The sequence below is a fragment of the Homarus americanus genome, unplaced genomic scaffold (genome assembly GCF_018991925.1).
Source record: "Homarus americanus isolate GMGI-L3 unplaced genomic scaffold, GMGI_Hamer_2.0 scaffold5212, whole genome shotgun sequence".
NCBI classification, from domain to species: Eukaryota; Metazoa; Arthropoda; class Malacostraca; order Decapoda; family Nephropidae; genus Homarus; species Homarus americanus.
Window position 1 is genome coordinate 212,030 of NW_024720820.1, and position 15,685 is coordinate 227,714.

A 15,685-nucleotide genomic window follows, 5' to 3' on the forward strand; every position below is an offset into this window, starting at 1 on the left:
TACACGACTATATACACTGACAGCACTGTCTATGGCAGCAACACTAAATACACAACTATATACACTGACAGCACTGTCTATGGCAGCAACACTAAATACACGACTATATACACTGACAGCACTGTCTATGGCAGCAACACTAAATACACAACTATATACTCTGACAACACTGTCTATGGCAGCAACACTAAATACACAACTATATACACTGACAGCACTGTCTATGGCAGCAACACTAAATACACGACTATATACACTGACAGCACTGTCTATGGCAGCAACACTAAATACACTATATACACTGACAGCCACTGCTGTAGCAGCAACACTAAATACACGACTATATACACTGACAGCACTGCTCTGTAGCAGCAACACTAAATACACAACATACTCTGACAGCACTGTCTATGGCAGCAACACTAAATACACAACTATATACACTGACAGCACTGTCTGTGGCAGCAACACTAAATACATAACTATATACACTGACAGCACTGTCTATGGCAGCAACACTAAATACACAACTATATACACTGACAGCACTGTCTATGGCAGCAACACTAAATACACATCTATATACTCTGACAACACTGTCTATGGCACAACACTAAATACACAACTATATACTCTGACGGCACTGTCTATGGCAGCAACACTAAATACACAACTATATACTCTGAGGCACTGTCTATGGCAGCAACACTAAATACACAACTATATACACTGACAGCACTGTCTCTGTAGCGAACACTAAATACACGACTATATACACTGTAGCACTGTCTGTGGCAGCAACACTAAATACACAACTATATACTGACAGCACTGTCTGTGGCAGCAACACTAAATACACAACTATACTCTGACAACACTGTCTGTGGCAGCAACACTAAATACACAACTATATACTCTGACAGCACTGTCTGTAGCAGCAACACTAAATACACAACTATATACACTGACAGCACTGTCTATAGCGTAACACTAAATACACTATATACACTGACAGCACTGTCTGATGGCAGAACACTAAATACACAACTATATATACACTGACAGCACTGTCTGTGCAGCAACACTAAATACACAACTATATACACTGACAGCACTGTCTATGGCAGCAACACTAAATACACAACTATATGCTCTGACAACACTGTCTATGGCAGCAACACTAAATACACAACTATATACTCTGACAGCACTGTCTGCAGCGCACTAAATACTCAACTATATACACTGACAGCACTGTCTATGGCAGCAACACTAAATACACAACTATATACTCTGACAGCACTGTCTGTGGCAGCAACACTAAATACACAACTATATACTCTGACAGCACTGTCTGCCAGCAACACTAAATACACAACTATATACTGACAGCACTGTCTATGGCGCAACACTAATACACAACTATATACACTGACAGCACTGTCTGGCAGCAACATAATTACACGACTATATACTCACAGCACTGTCATAGCGCTAAAAATACACAACTATATACTCTGACAGCACTGTCTGTGCAGCAACACTAAATACAACTATATACACTGACAGCACTGTCTATGGCAGCAACACTAAATACACAACTATATACTCTGACAGCACTGTCTATGGCGCAACACTAAATACACAACTATATACTCTGACAGCACTGTCTAGCAGCAACACTAAATACACAACTATATACTCTGACAGCACTGTCTATGGCAGCAACACTAAATACACAACTATATACACTGACAGCACTGTCTATGGCAGCAACACTAAATACACAACTATATACCTGCAGCACTGTCTATGGCAGCAACACTAAATACACAACTATATACTCTGACAGCAGCCTGTCTGAGCGGCAACACTAAATACACAACTATATACTCTGACAGCACTGTCTGCTAGCCAACACTAAATACACAACTATATACACTGACAGCACTGTCTGTAGCAGCAACACTAAATACACAACTATATACTCTGACAACACTGTCTATGGCAGCAACTCAAATACACAACTATATACTCTGACAGCACTGTCTATGGCAGCAACACACTAAATACATAACTATACTCTGAGGCACTGTCTATGGCAGCAACACTAATACACAACTTATCTCTGATGCTGTCTGTAGCGCAACACTAAATACGACTATATACACTGACAGCACTGTCTGTGGCAGCAACACTAAATACACAACTATATACACTGACAGCACTGTCTATGGCAGCAACACTAAATACACAACTATATACACTGACAGCACTGTCTATGGCAGCAACACTAAATACACGACTATATACACTGACAGCACTGTCTATGGCAGCAACACTAAATACACAACTATATACACTGACAGCACTGTCTATGGCAGCAACACTAAATACACAACTATATACACTGACAGCACTGTCTATGGCAGCAACACTAAATACACAACTATATACTCTGACAACACTGTCTATGGCAGCAACACTAAATACACAACTATATACTCTGACAGCACTGCTGGGTTCATGGCAGCAACACTAAATACACGACTATATACACTGACAGCACTGCCTATGGCAGCAACACTCAAATACAATAACTATATACACTGACAGCACTGTTCATGGCAGCAACACTAAATACACGTGACTATATACACTGACAGCACTGTCTAAGCAGGCAGCAACACTAAATACAATAACTATATACTCTGACAGCAACTGTCTATGGCAGCAACACTAAATACACACAACTATATACACTGACAGCACTGTCTATGGCAGCAACACTAATACACAACTATATACACTGACAGCACTGTCTATGGCAGCAACACTAATACACAACTATATACACTGACAGCACTGTCTATGGCAGCAACACTAATTACACAACTATATACTCTGACAGCACTGTCTATGGCAGCAACACTAAATACACAACTATATACTCTGACAGCACTGTCTATGGCAGCAACACTAATTACACAACTATATACTCTGACAACACTGTCTATGCAGCAACATCAGGGACTATAACCAACAAGACAAAACTACAAAAACAGACCACCACCACTGGGTGCGGGATTTTGCGTCTGCCAGGAGAATGAACACCAACAAGTGCATATCCTCCGTCAAGGACGTCGGGTATTTTTAGCCGTCGTGATGTCTGGGACATTATACTGGGCGCGTATAAGATCGTTGGAGCTCCTGCGTAGTTCATCGTTTTTTCCGGTTGAAATATTTACATGGAGCTAGAGAGTATTTTTGGTATTGACAGTGCGTTATGTGCGTCACGTACTAGGCCAGAGAGAAGAGAGAGTATGGTAGCATGTGTGGGAGGAGGCAGTACTGGCGCCAAGCAACACAGGGATGCGGGCGGCGAGCACCGAGGCGGGTCATTATCCTATTGGCGGTAAACACGCCGGCGACGCACACACATCAACAGCCCATCAACTTTACTCCTTTCGCAGCAGCTGCAACCTACTCAGCGATTGTAGCACATGAGTATCAACATGTTTTTGTCACATATGGCAATGTATTACGTTAATATAATATTCAGCTGTGTGATAGAAAGCGCCAAGGAATTAGTGAACATAAGGTTCAGTCGTACGTCTAGGCTGCTGCTGCAGCTGCCTCCGCAGTAAATCTGGCGTGACGGGTCATATCACGTGTGACTGCCTGGCTGGTCTCTGACCAACAAGGCTGTTCGTTAAGGTCGTCTGTGGCCATCTCGCGCTGGTTCTCGGTGGACGACCTCCAGGCCGCTGCCTGAAGTGCTCAATGTAGTCTCGTTATCCCGCTGGTTGCAACTACCCAGAGCAAGGTCACACGGTACGGTTCCTCCATCTTGTTGCTAGCTATGGATAAGTCATAAGATGAATTTCTTTCACTTTCTGTGCACACTGAAGGGTCATGCGACAGCACTAATGTGCTCATTTAAGATTTTTATTAACACTTGTAAATGATAGTCATATTAACCAAAGGAAAGATCTACGTTGAACAGAATCGTTTACACGGAACACGTGGCTGGATATCAGACTACCAAAACCACAAGAATGACCAAAAGTTCTGGCTTTAAGAAAATATTGAAAGTACCTGTACATGTTATTTGTCTTAGATTTGTATTGGTCCTACACTTATGAATACGACACTAAAAGTAAGTTGCAGTGACAACTTTTTGAGGTTAACGCCAACTGGCAGATCCACCCGAGTAATCGTTGTTTAAAGATTCGATAATTTCATACTATAAGGAAACAGCACCATATTTCCAATAGACATTTGCAGTGCAGTGCGGGTTACAGGTAACGTGTACTGATAGTTGGTGGCCACATCGGATCACAACATCGGTGACACATAAACATCGTTATACTGTGCTCTCGTTAGTCCTATCCTGCCCTCCTGCATGACTGTGTACAAGCCATTACAATCTACCTCCATAACATACTAATACTCTTATCACTCATCTCTGTCTTCACCAACAGAAACGCAGCAGCCACTCCTCTTTGTCCAGAGAGGAACGAAATAGCTCCAGAAGACCTTTCACAGTGCAAGTATGGTGTGGTGCTGGGATGGTGTGGCAACGCAGCCTGTGGCAAGGTCAGTGCTCCCTAACAGGCCGCCCTCATGTCATCTCTCTCTAGTTCCGAATCATTTGATTGGAGGAACGGTTCACACATGACCGTATAAGTTTAACTGGTTTAGTTTTGTTGACTATGTATACAAGTCGGATTCGTATATTAAGGGGTGTTTTAATGGGGTTGGAAACTCTGGGTAGATTCTTATTGAGATATCCTGTAGGACAAATTTATTCGTCTTCCAGTAAGTTAATATAATTTTATTTTTTAACAACTACTATTTCTGTTAAAAAATCAACACTACAATTTTCAAACTGTCAGTTCATCACCCAACTTATCTATATTTTCATTCTACTATACTCGTCTCTTTCCACACCTAATCCTGTAATTGTCACACATTACTATGGCTGCCGTGTTTGACGCAGTCTTTATTTGCCCCCATTAATGTAGTTGTAATGAGTCTATTCCTTCCATCCAATTAATATAGGATCTTAAGGTGTCACCTTTTTGTTTGGCCATTGGTACTCTAGTCCTCGATCATGTACACCACAAAGTTATGATAAACGGTGGGCTAGAATTCCTTATTAACTAACTCCCTTAAAGACCAGTAACATGATACTGTAGAGTTGCATCCAGGCTCACCGATACACCCCTTCTTCACTCTTTTGCTGTCAATCTAGACAGGCAATTGTTTTATCTCTCCTGGAACTACTCCCTTAAATGTGAAATATAATACGGGGTAACAGTAGGAAGATATTCAGGTTTAGAACGTCGCAAAACAATCCCATCCTTTTAAGAGTAGGAAAATTAATAGTGACTATTTTATTGGTTTTTATCTTGAGGGTTGTGAACGAGCCTATCGACGGCTTCTGGTGATACTTTCTAATTCATATCAAATAAACATTCAAACTCAAGAAAACCTTCCGTTCATAGGAGATATTTTTATAAGAGAATGTATCTGGTAAATACATCTTATCTTGAAATGCTGATACAGTTTATCCTTCCAGAATTATCTGATTTACTTTAAATGTAAGTCCTGTTGAGTAGTGACATATAATGGTGTCACCAGTTTCACTCAGTTAATCGCTCTCGGTTCAGGGTCGTCCACGTTCACTAGTAAAGGAGCAATGATAACTACACTACACATGCACACACTGATAATCTACGAGCTTGATTCAAACAAAATATTGTCTTACAACCACTTTTTCACGGTCTGTGTCATGACATAACCTATGTTTAGAAGGTCTTACAACTGGATATATTTCTTTGTGTATTTCCCAACAAATTTATTTAAGTTCACAGATATACAAGGTGTTGTGAAACAAGTTCACTTCTTAAACATCTTTTATTTCAGAAACAAGAAGGTACATATAATATGTAGATAAAATGATATGCAGGTGAAGACGTTTACTTGTGAATTAATATAATCATTAACAGACAAACAATAAAATCTAGACGTGCGTGAGAGGCTCAAGCAAACGACTGTTTGTCCTCCCACCCACCCACTGTCATTTTGTGAGAAGGTTCTCTCACTTCTTACCAACTGTTAGCTTTAAGTATGTTTAGACTCCTAGCCACTAGATTTTGTGTACCCAATTTTGTAAGTAATCCCAATGGTTCAGATGAGGGCTGTTTAAGGAGGGCCATTCTCGCTCCGTGTGTCGCTATAAGATTCTACGAAGATTCTCTCTCAGCAAAATCCAGCATCACGTTGGGTGCGTAAGGAGCAAAATCCTGCATGACATCGAATTCATTGACAGCATTACGTCTTATGACCAGCTCAAGATAATGGGCAGTAATCCGGAAGCCAAGTGAGATCTAAATAAAATGTCGAGTGCAAAAGGTGTATAGGTAGTAGGTGTCCAGAGGTACTCTTTCTTGGTCTCTTTCTGTAAGTGTTCCACCAATGATGGGGGCGTCGTCCAAAGACCCCTAAAATGATTTTAATCAAAATATTTAATAAAAGCACTATTTCATTGCCAATCTATAGAGGGACGTGCACTGTATATCAATCCACTACATAGGAACGGAATCCCGATGGAAAATCCACTTACCAACGACTCAGTTTTGTGGTAATGACTTTTGTAATCAACAATTTAAGTACGACTGTAAAGCCTAACTTAAGAAGGAAAATTCAAGTGTAAAATATGTTTAATAACAGGTTAACGATAAGCCTACTGATTGATGTACAACTCAAGATGCCTATCTCATAGAAATGCCAATAGATGAAAATTAAAACCTTACGCTAAACCATAGAAAAATAATTCTGGATTATGTATCTTAACTGCATCAGCCAATTCCACATTTATTGGTGACGGTGCATTCACAGTCCGAAGGACAAGCAAGTTGTTCAGCAAACGTCCAGTAGTTCTCAGACTCGAGTAAACTGTTAATGGAGATGTAGCCTCTAGCCTTACAGGCTTCTCCTCAGTAACAAATAACTAAAGTGCCTGCCTTCGCTGAATATTTACAGTTTCCTCTGAATTCTTTCTAGGGATTCTATATCCATTCTGTAGTGCGGTGACCAGAACTGAACTGCGTAATCCAAGTGAGGTCTCACAAGCGCAAGATATAGTTTTAGGATGACTTCGCTAGTCTTGCAACTAACACTCCTTTGTATGAACCCAAGTACTTTGTTAGCCTTGTTTCGAGCAAATAGACATTGTTTACTAGGTTTAAGATCCCTACTTATCATTAATCCTAAATATTCCTCACAGTCGGATTTCTCTTTAACATCGTTGTTCATCTGGTATCTGGTTTCTCTGTTTACATCTAGTACAGAGCAAATTCTTCTCATGTATAACATAGCATCATTATAGTTTCTACTAACCTAACTACTGCTAAGCTTCACGATATGAAAATTTACATGTTTATTTACAGGGCCCAGATGAGCCATGTGGAGGACGTTGGGAGGAGAACGGCATCTGCGGAGAGGGGATGTACTGTGTATGTGGCTACTGCGCTGGCTGCACTAGTACTCTTGAATGTGTACTGGGCAGGTTCTGCTAGAAATATGCCTGATACTCAAGAACCCTCCAAGGCGCACCTTGCACGTGAACTCTGCAGCTTCTGTTGGCTATAAAAATCTTCAGATGCACACCTGGAAGCCTCTGACAGATGCATTATTATTTGTGAATCAGATACTCTTTTTAGATCACAGAGGAGCTCGCGGAGTGGCCAGGCTAGCGTCTACAGGTAGCAGTTTGCAGAAGAAGTTTATTCTTCGGCGGTGAAAATTCTTCAGGCGTCGACGTCCTTCTAGGACAGTGGTTCTCAACCTTGTTTGCCCCATGCACCCCTTTCACCATATGTCAGAATGTCATTCCCCCCTCCTTTCCAAGATTGTCTGCCTCAAAAAGTGCATTCCAAATAATATGCATATAATACTGAAAATCCTTTATTTTTTCCATATTAGTATCAGTTTCCCCCCCCCCCCTGAAAACCTGAGGGGGTAAATTCCCCCCTGGTTGAGAACCCCTGTTCTAGGATTTCGCTTTCACTTCCGGTCTTTCATTAACTTTTTGCTGTAGGTCTACTGCCATCAATACGGTTAACTGCCGGACGATCTTGGTCAATCTTTAGTTGCCCTCTTTGTTGTTACAGCGAAACTCCGCAAATCTTCCCCGAATATCTGTTAATTGCCTGATGAATTCAATTAAACTGTCGGATAAGTTCAGTCAATTACCGGACGAGTACTGTTAGTTAACAGACAAGCTCGGTCAGTTGCCGGACGATGGTGGTAAGAACCGGTGTAAGAAAAGTAAATATATACTACATTTCCCAGATATGTGTGACACCATTGCCCAGGAAACTGGTGTCACTAACTTACTGCTTTGTGATACTTATAGCTCATAGCGAGCCGAAAGCCTACACAACTTAACGGATCTCCAGGCTGGATCAAATCTTACGGAACCGGCCAGTGATAAATATATACGTAAACCCGATGTTTCTCAACAAATCATTATAACAATAAAATAAATAATAAACAGCTTCGTTATTGTTTTTCTTAAGACATTTGGGGAGTTAACCGCCAGTTCATACAGAGAAAGTGACCAAAAGTTATGAACTGTTAGTGTAGCTGTGGAACTGCACAGTGATAGACTAAAATATTTCAGACCAGTAAATATCCTCTCACACAGTTCCACAGGGTTGTGTCTCTTCCAACAATATATTTTAATTTATCTGCAAGAAAAAAGTTACCCCCCAAAATTTACGCTGGTATAGTTTAAATGTTGATTTTAGGAGAATTAGTGAATGTGCTCCCCCCCCTCTCTCTCTCTCTCTCTCTTTTATTTACTCCCACTCACCCTTTCTAATTTAAGCTTTTGAAATATTACTCCCTTTTCCTCGACCTATATTCTCTGAGGCGTCTGAACTACAACTGAAAATTAAGAACGTGGTCAAAATCCAGTCTGTTTCTTAGCTGACTAAAAGCAACTTACTTGGAGCACTTGGCATTTGTATTAAGAAATATCTCGACTTTTCCCAGTGTATTCACTTGACAATTTGATTTTCTAGATTACGAACGAAAAACTTATAATTAATTTTACAAGTCTGCACGTACTGTATTTATATTTCCATTAATCTATTATTTCACCATCATCCAACTTACCAGGTAAATACTAAGTCTTGTAAATTAACATTTGCTATGAACATAAATTTATGAAAAAAAGCTCATATCCAGCAGAAATAAATCACACATTTAGTTTAGGTAGGTGAAAAATACGTTACAAAAGGCCCTAATGGACCAGCAGAAATGTGGGGCCACTTGATTAAGATCAATCAATTCATCAGAGTACCGTCGTCATATCTGAGGGTTGGCGACCACAGTCCTCCATTCTACCCATTCTCGGGCTGTTTTTTCCAATCGTTAAGGTTTTGTATCTGTTTGAGGACCCAGTTTTGAATTTAACTCCTCCATCCCAGTCTCTACCTTCCCCTGGCCCTCCTACCCTCAACCTTTACCATTAATATTTATGTTATTATTCCCTCACCCCTAATTATATTTCCAAAGTATCTCATTTTTCCTTTTTTGTACATTTCAAGGATTTCTCTTGAAGTTTTTGCTAATCTTAGTACTTCTTCATTTGTTTCCAGTCAGTGTAGCTTTTTCTAAGCATTCGCCTATAACACCATATTTCAAAGGCTTCAAACTTAACTAACGTAACGTTGCATTATGTTAGGTTAGGTTAAGTTAGGTTAGGTCCTAACCTAACCCGATTGTAACATTCATTTCGCCATTTGACTAAAAAAATGCCTAGTTACACGGTTTGACGGTAACATACCACTAATATTAGCGGTAAGTATAAATATTGCAGTCACCGCCTAAAGAGTTTTCTTTTGATTAAAGATAATTGCTGTGAAATTTTCAGCTATGCATTGGGAGTGATTTAAAAGTGGCGCATCAAAGTAGGTTAAAAAAAATATATTTGACAGATTTATTCAAATGCTTTTGCAAAACTGTTACGTAATGTACTTTAACATGTTTTTTTACGGGGAACAGCCCACCCGGGCACAGGTCAAAAGAAATTAAAAAATAGAAAAGAAAAATATTATATTAATCTCCACCACGAAGATGCCGGAAAACCAGCTTTTTGAAGTGAGACAGATTGTATAAGTATGGAAACATAGAAGAAGGCAGAGCATTCCACAGTTTGGCTGTGTGAGGAAAGAAGGAGGTACTCTAACGGGTTATTCTCGTGTGACCGACATCCACAGAGAAACGGTGGGCACCGCGTGCAAGATGTGTGTTACGAGCCCACGGCCTTGCTGGCGGTACGCTGGATGCCAAATCCACCGGACATTGCCCGTTAAAGTACCTGTAAAAGAGAGAGAGAGTGAAGCAACAATGGCGAAGAGAAAGGGAAGAAAGATAATTATCAGGAGGTTCCGGCGTTCAGTGCGAGCATAGGTCGCCCCCTCATGAATGCCCGCGATGATGGCTATGCTTTCAGCATCAGTGGAGGAGGCCCAGTCGTGGACCCTGATTTTCCTGCAGGCCTGGCGCTCAGGAATCCACACAGCTGCCCCAGCGCTGCCCAGCGTGGTAACAGACCCATCACAGTAGACGAGGATAGGAGGGTGGGAGGTCTTAAGAGAGGAGGCGACATCATTAATCTGCTCAAGGCAGTTAAGTTTGAGCATATACCTCAGTTGGGTGGATTTACGACCAGGGAAGGTGTGGACGACAACATCAACGCACGGGGAAGTCCACGGCGGTAGAGGCGGATGAGTGTACTCGGGAGGGAGAGAGGTCGAGGGGGTGTAGAGGTGATAACGCAGGATGTCAGCAGCAGTGTGGACAGGCCAGTGTTGAGAGAGGGAGGGAGAGGTAATGGGGACAGGCCGGCGCAGGAGGGTGTTAAGATGTGAGTTCAGTGAGCGCGACAGGGGAGTCGGTTGCTCACTGCAAAGAAGTTTAACACCAAGGATGGCATTGAGAGCAGTAATTCGATTGCAGACGGGAAGCAGGATCAGTTCACGCTGCATGACTTCTATTCTGGTGGTTATAGGGCAGCCGAGGATGAGTCTCATCGCTCTGTTTTGGATTTTCTCTATGCTTTGTTTCTCGCGCTGGGAGGCAACTACAAGGACAGGAGAGGCATAGTCTATGACAGCTCTGACGATGGCAATGTACATGAGACGTAAGACCCTGACAGAGGCTCCTTTGAGGCCGTGAGTGAGGGACTGGAGGGGCCTCGTTCGTTGGCGGCACTGGGAGATGACGTGGGAGGCGACAGCAGAGGTGGTGGCTCTGGTAGTGGCCCGCACAGGTAGTCCAAGGTACCTGTAGGTGCGCACTTGATCGATGTCTTGTCTTTGCAGAGTCAGAGGTGTCTGACGCCGGAAGCGTGAGATGAACTTGGTTTTAGTGTGTGAGATGACTAGCCCGAGTGTTTGACAGGTCCGGGCGAACGTGGAGAGTATAGGTTGTTCATGTTGCACTGTAGTAATTTGGAGGAGAATATCATCAGCGTAGCTTATGATGTGACCGTCTAGGGGTTCCCAAGCTTTTTCTTGCACGACCCCATCCAGTGTTGTCAACTATCCAGTGCGACCCCAAATCATTTCACTGGCAGATCCAAAGGACCCCAGCGACCCCACCGACCCCATGACCTCTTTGCGACCCTACCTAATGAGCCTTCCGACCCCATTTGGGGTCGCGACCCCAGGTTTGGGAACCCCCGGTCTAGGGCGTGCTCAGCAAAGATGTCGTTGAGGCGGCAGATGGAGTTCAAGAGAACATTAAAGAGTGTAGGGCTGAGTACACCTCCCTGAGGCGTGCCAAGATCAAGGTTCCTGATTGTAGAGTAGTGGCCCTGAAAACGGACACGGGCCTGTCGATGGGAGAGGTAGTCAGCAATCCACGTGAGGAGTTTGCCCTTCACATCCATGTGAGTGAGGCCCTCAAGGATCACTTCACTGTTGGCTTTATCAAAAGCACTCTTGAAGTCGACGAAGAGGGAGGCTTTGGCTGAGGTGTTTGCCATGTAGTGAGCGATGCAGTGAGCTGTGCTCTTTCCGGGGCGGAAACCATAGAGGTCGGGGTGCAGGTGGGCTTCAATTTTCCAGTGGAGGCGGTGGCGTATCATGCGCTCCATCATCTTTGAGAAGCAGGAGATGAGGGATATTGGACGATATTCATCTTGTCTGCCTATACCAGCAGAAAGGTATAATATAATACGAAATAACAAAGCCCAACCATTAATTAAGCAACGGGGAACTCAGTAACCAATCACCGATCACTTTTACAGTCATTCATAATTTTTCTACGTACTATAGTAAACAAACGGCCGTGAGTTGCCAGCAGTCTCCAGCAGTGTTCGAAGAATATTGAACGAGACTGTACATACTTCAAAACAAATGACTTCAGTTATGAACGGCCGCCTCTTAAGAACACACGAGACATAAGCTGGTAAACAGAATACTCAACACATAATCTCTAAGCACAAAATACTCGACATATAAGATAAAAGATACCTCCAACATGTGCTCAATACATCGAGAGTCTTTCATCTCCTTGTGGGTAAACCTACTAGACTGAACAATAAATTTATTCATTCATAATTTCAAATTCCCCGAACATCCTGAGTTATTTAAAATATACCCGAGTCCCTAAGCGAGTACACAAAAGGAAAACGAAGGACTAAAACAGCCTGAAGTGAATAGAGAACGGACATCCCTACTGGGGGACTCAAACGTTTCACATGTTTTATGGGAGCTGTAGCATAATATGAATAATCAAGTGTTGAACGGACTAACTGCACAAACGTGACCATGACTTATCCTCTCCCGCTACACGAATGAAAGAACATTCACTGAAGGTGGCGCAACAAGTGAGTGCAGCAGTGAGCAAAGTAAATCGAGATTTGGGAATTTTAAAGTGCAACTTTGAAAACATAGATAGGAAAATGCTCCTTCAACTGTACAGATTTCAAGTAAATCCAAGTCTGGTTTACTGTATACAGGCTTGGAAACCTATCTTCAGATAGATCTAACATTTGGAATAAAAGGAGAATAAAATGTAAACCCGGGACATTTCCTTGGCATGTCATGCACCACCAACACCAGATGACATAACTACAAACCTGCAGATCGAATATAAGGAAATACTTCTTCACACTATTTACAGATGTCCAGAACTCCAGAAGAGTGGATGCGTGTGGCAAATGGGTTTCAGAGAAGATGGAACTTCCCAAACTGTCTCGGAGCCATCAACGGGAAGCATATGGAAATAAGGCCTCCAAAGGACAGCGGCTCGTGTTACTTTAATTACAAAGCCTGCCACAGCATCGTACTCATGGCCATAGCTGATGCAAACTGTGAATTTATAGATGTGGACATAGGTACAAATGGACGAGTGTCAGATGGTGGTGTGTGGGCTAACAGCACTCTCAGTCGTCATATTGCAAATCACACTGCAGGTCTGCCAGGTGATAGGCTGCTTGCCGGGAGTGGGAGGACATTGCCATGAGTTTATGTGGCTGACCACGCATTCCCTTTGCAACGACACATCATGAAACCCTTCCCTCATCGTAACCAAACTAGTAGGGAACGAACTTTTTCATACCGCCTCTCTAGGGCTCGACGTACAGTGGAAAACGCGTTTGGAATTCTTGCCAATAGATTTCGAGTATTCCTGTCACCCATTAATCTACCGCCGAGGAAGGTTGAAACAATTGTTTTAGCATGCATGGCTTTGTATAATTTCCTAAGGAAAGACCATGTAAGTCTCTACACGCCTGCAGGAAGTTTAGATGTTGAAAATTCGTCAGTAGGAAGGATTACCCATGGTGACTGGCGACAAATTCCAGTTATTAGGACTGGGACGAAACGCCAGCGGCGATGCCAGGAATGTGAGGGATCTGTATATGGAGTATTTCACTGCAGAGGGTGCAGTGCCATGGCAGTAGAGAATGACAAAATAATAGCAATATTGCGTTATGTGGTAGATAAAACATTAGGAATTTAGGATGAATCTCCAATTATTACTATTTTTAATACATGTAAAGGGAACTATATTACAATAGTATTGGAAAGTTCAATACATACGTCTGTGCTGGCATGTTGAATAAAATGTATTAGTGGGGTCTTTACATACCTTTTGTTGAACCTTCACCGTGATATGTGTACGCGAATATCACCATCATCATCATCCATACCCCATTTCCCTAAGGAGGGTGGGGAGGGTTTTGCTCGGGAAAGAAGGTGAAACATTCTAGTAAGAGTGAATCAATAGAGTGCCACACTGGCCACACATCCCTTTCACACATGTTCCTGCGGAATTATCAGCCCCTCCAACCTGTCTGCCTCCAGAGCTAAAGCCCCTTCATAATGAGAGAGAGAGAGAGAGAGAGAGAGAGAGAGAGAGAGAGAGAGAGAGAGAGAGAGAGAGAGTGCTTACGTACCTTATGATCAGAACATAATTCCGTAGCAACATCTTCAGAAGTGTGATTGGTACCGGCATCCATGTTTGACACATGGTCTGATTGTGTCAATCATTCAGAAATGACAGGTCATTAAAGCACCATAATTTTGACCTGTATATTTCGTCTGTCCCAGATCCTACTTCTGTGATTTATGTATCAGTCTCATTTCATGTCTATGTTGATTTCGTAGTGCATCTATTTTCCGCTATATATCCCCTGTGATACACTGGTCAACATAAAAAAAAATTCTCATGGTTCTGGATCAAAACAGTCTGATTCTAGTGTAATTGTATGTGCTGAACTCAATTATGACATTCGTATAGCTGTATCAGGCTCAGTTTTCCAGAACCAGCATATCTATATATTTAGTGTACCATGCTATTCATACAGTAATTTTTATGCTCATTGGCTCCACTTATGCAATTATTTTGTCCTGATTTGTGCTTTTTTGTTTGTTTCAGTTTGCTGATTCATGATATTGCATATCTACACCTGCATGATTTGTAATTACTCTGAAATTAACAAAACATGGAACGTCGCAAGTGTGTGAACGGTGCTGACAGTTTTTGCTACATATGTGGTGCCTTCACTCCTGGTAGCCTCAAGAAACCAATCACAAAAGCTGTTCGACTGAACTACAAAAGTTACTTCAAATGTCATTTGGGTGACCAAGACAAGAAATGGGCACCTCATGTAGCCTGTAAGTCTTGTGTTAACCACCTGAGCGAGTGGATGTGTGGTAAACGAAGTTCAGGAATGCCGTTTGCTGTACCAATGATATGGCGTGAACCTAAAGACCACAGTAGTGACTGCTACTTCTGTCTCACAAATATTAAGGGAATAAAAATCAAGACACGAGGCAAGGTACAGTACCCCAATATTGCTTCTGCAATCCGACCAGTACCGCACAGTGCTGAACTTCCAGTCCCAAATCCACCGACTGAACAAGAATTGAGTGATTCCGATTCTACCTCTACCTCAATGGAAAACGACTACCAGGATGACTCTGAAAATACCAGGCCTAAACTATTTACTCAAGAAGCGCTTCATGATCTCATCAGGGACCTAAACTTGTCAAAAGAAAAGGCTGAAGTTTTGGGATCCAGACTAAAGCAGCATAACCTGCTAGAAGATGGAGTGCATATCACTACAGCGCGTTACCGACATAGACAGCTGTCT

At 42.2% G+C, this 15,685-nt stretch overlaps 1 protein-coding gene across 1 annotated transcript in view; it reads left to right on the top strand.

The window, feature by feature from the left end:
• The window catches only part of LOC121861268 (neuroparsin-A-like), a 39,895-nt gene extending 31,326 nt beyond the window's left edge, over positions 1-8,569 (top strand). Inside the window, exons 3-4 of the mRNA XM_042358913.1 lie at positions 4,485-4,599; positions 7,458-8,569. Coding sequence (XP_042214847.1) covers positions 4,485-4,599; positions 7,458-7,586 — 244 coding nt within the window. The 3' untranslated portion in view covers positions 7,587-8,569. The remainder of the gene's footprint in view (positions 1-4,484; positions 4,600-7,457) is intronic.
• The last annotated feature ends 7,116 nt before the right edge of the window (positions 8,570-15,685 follow it).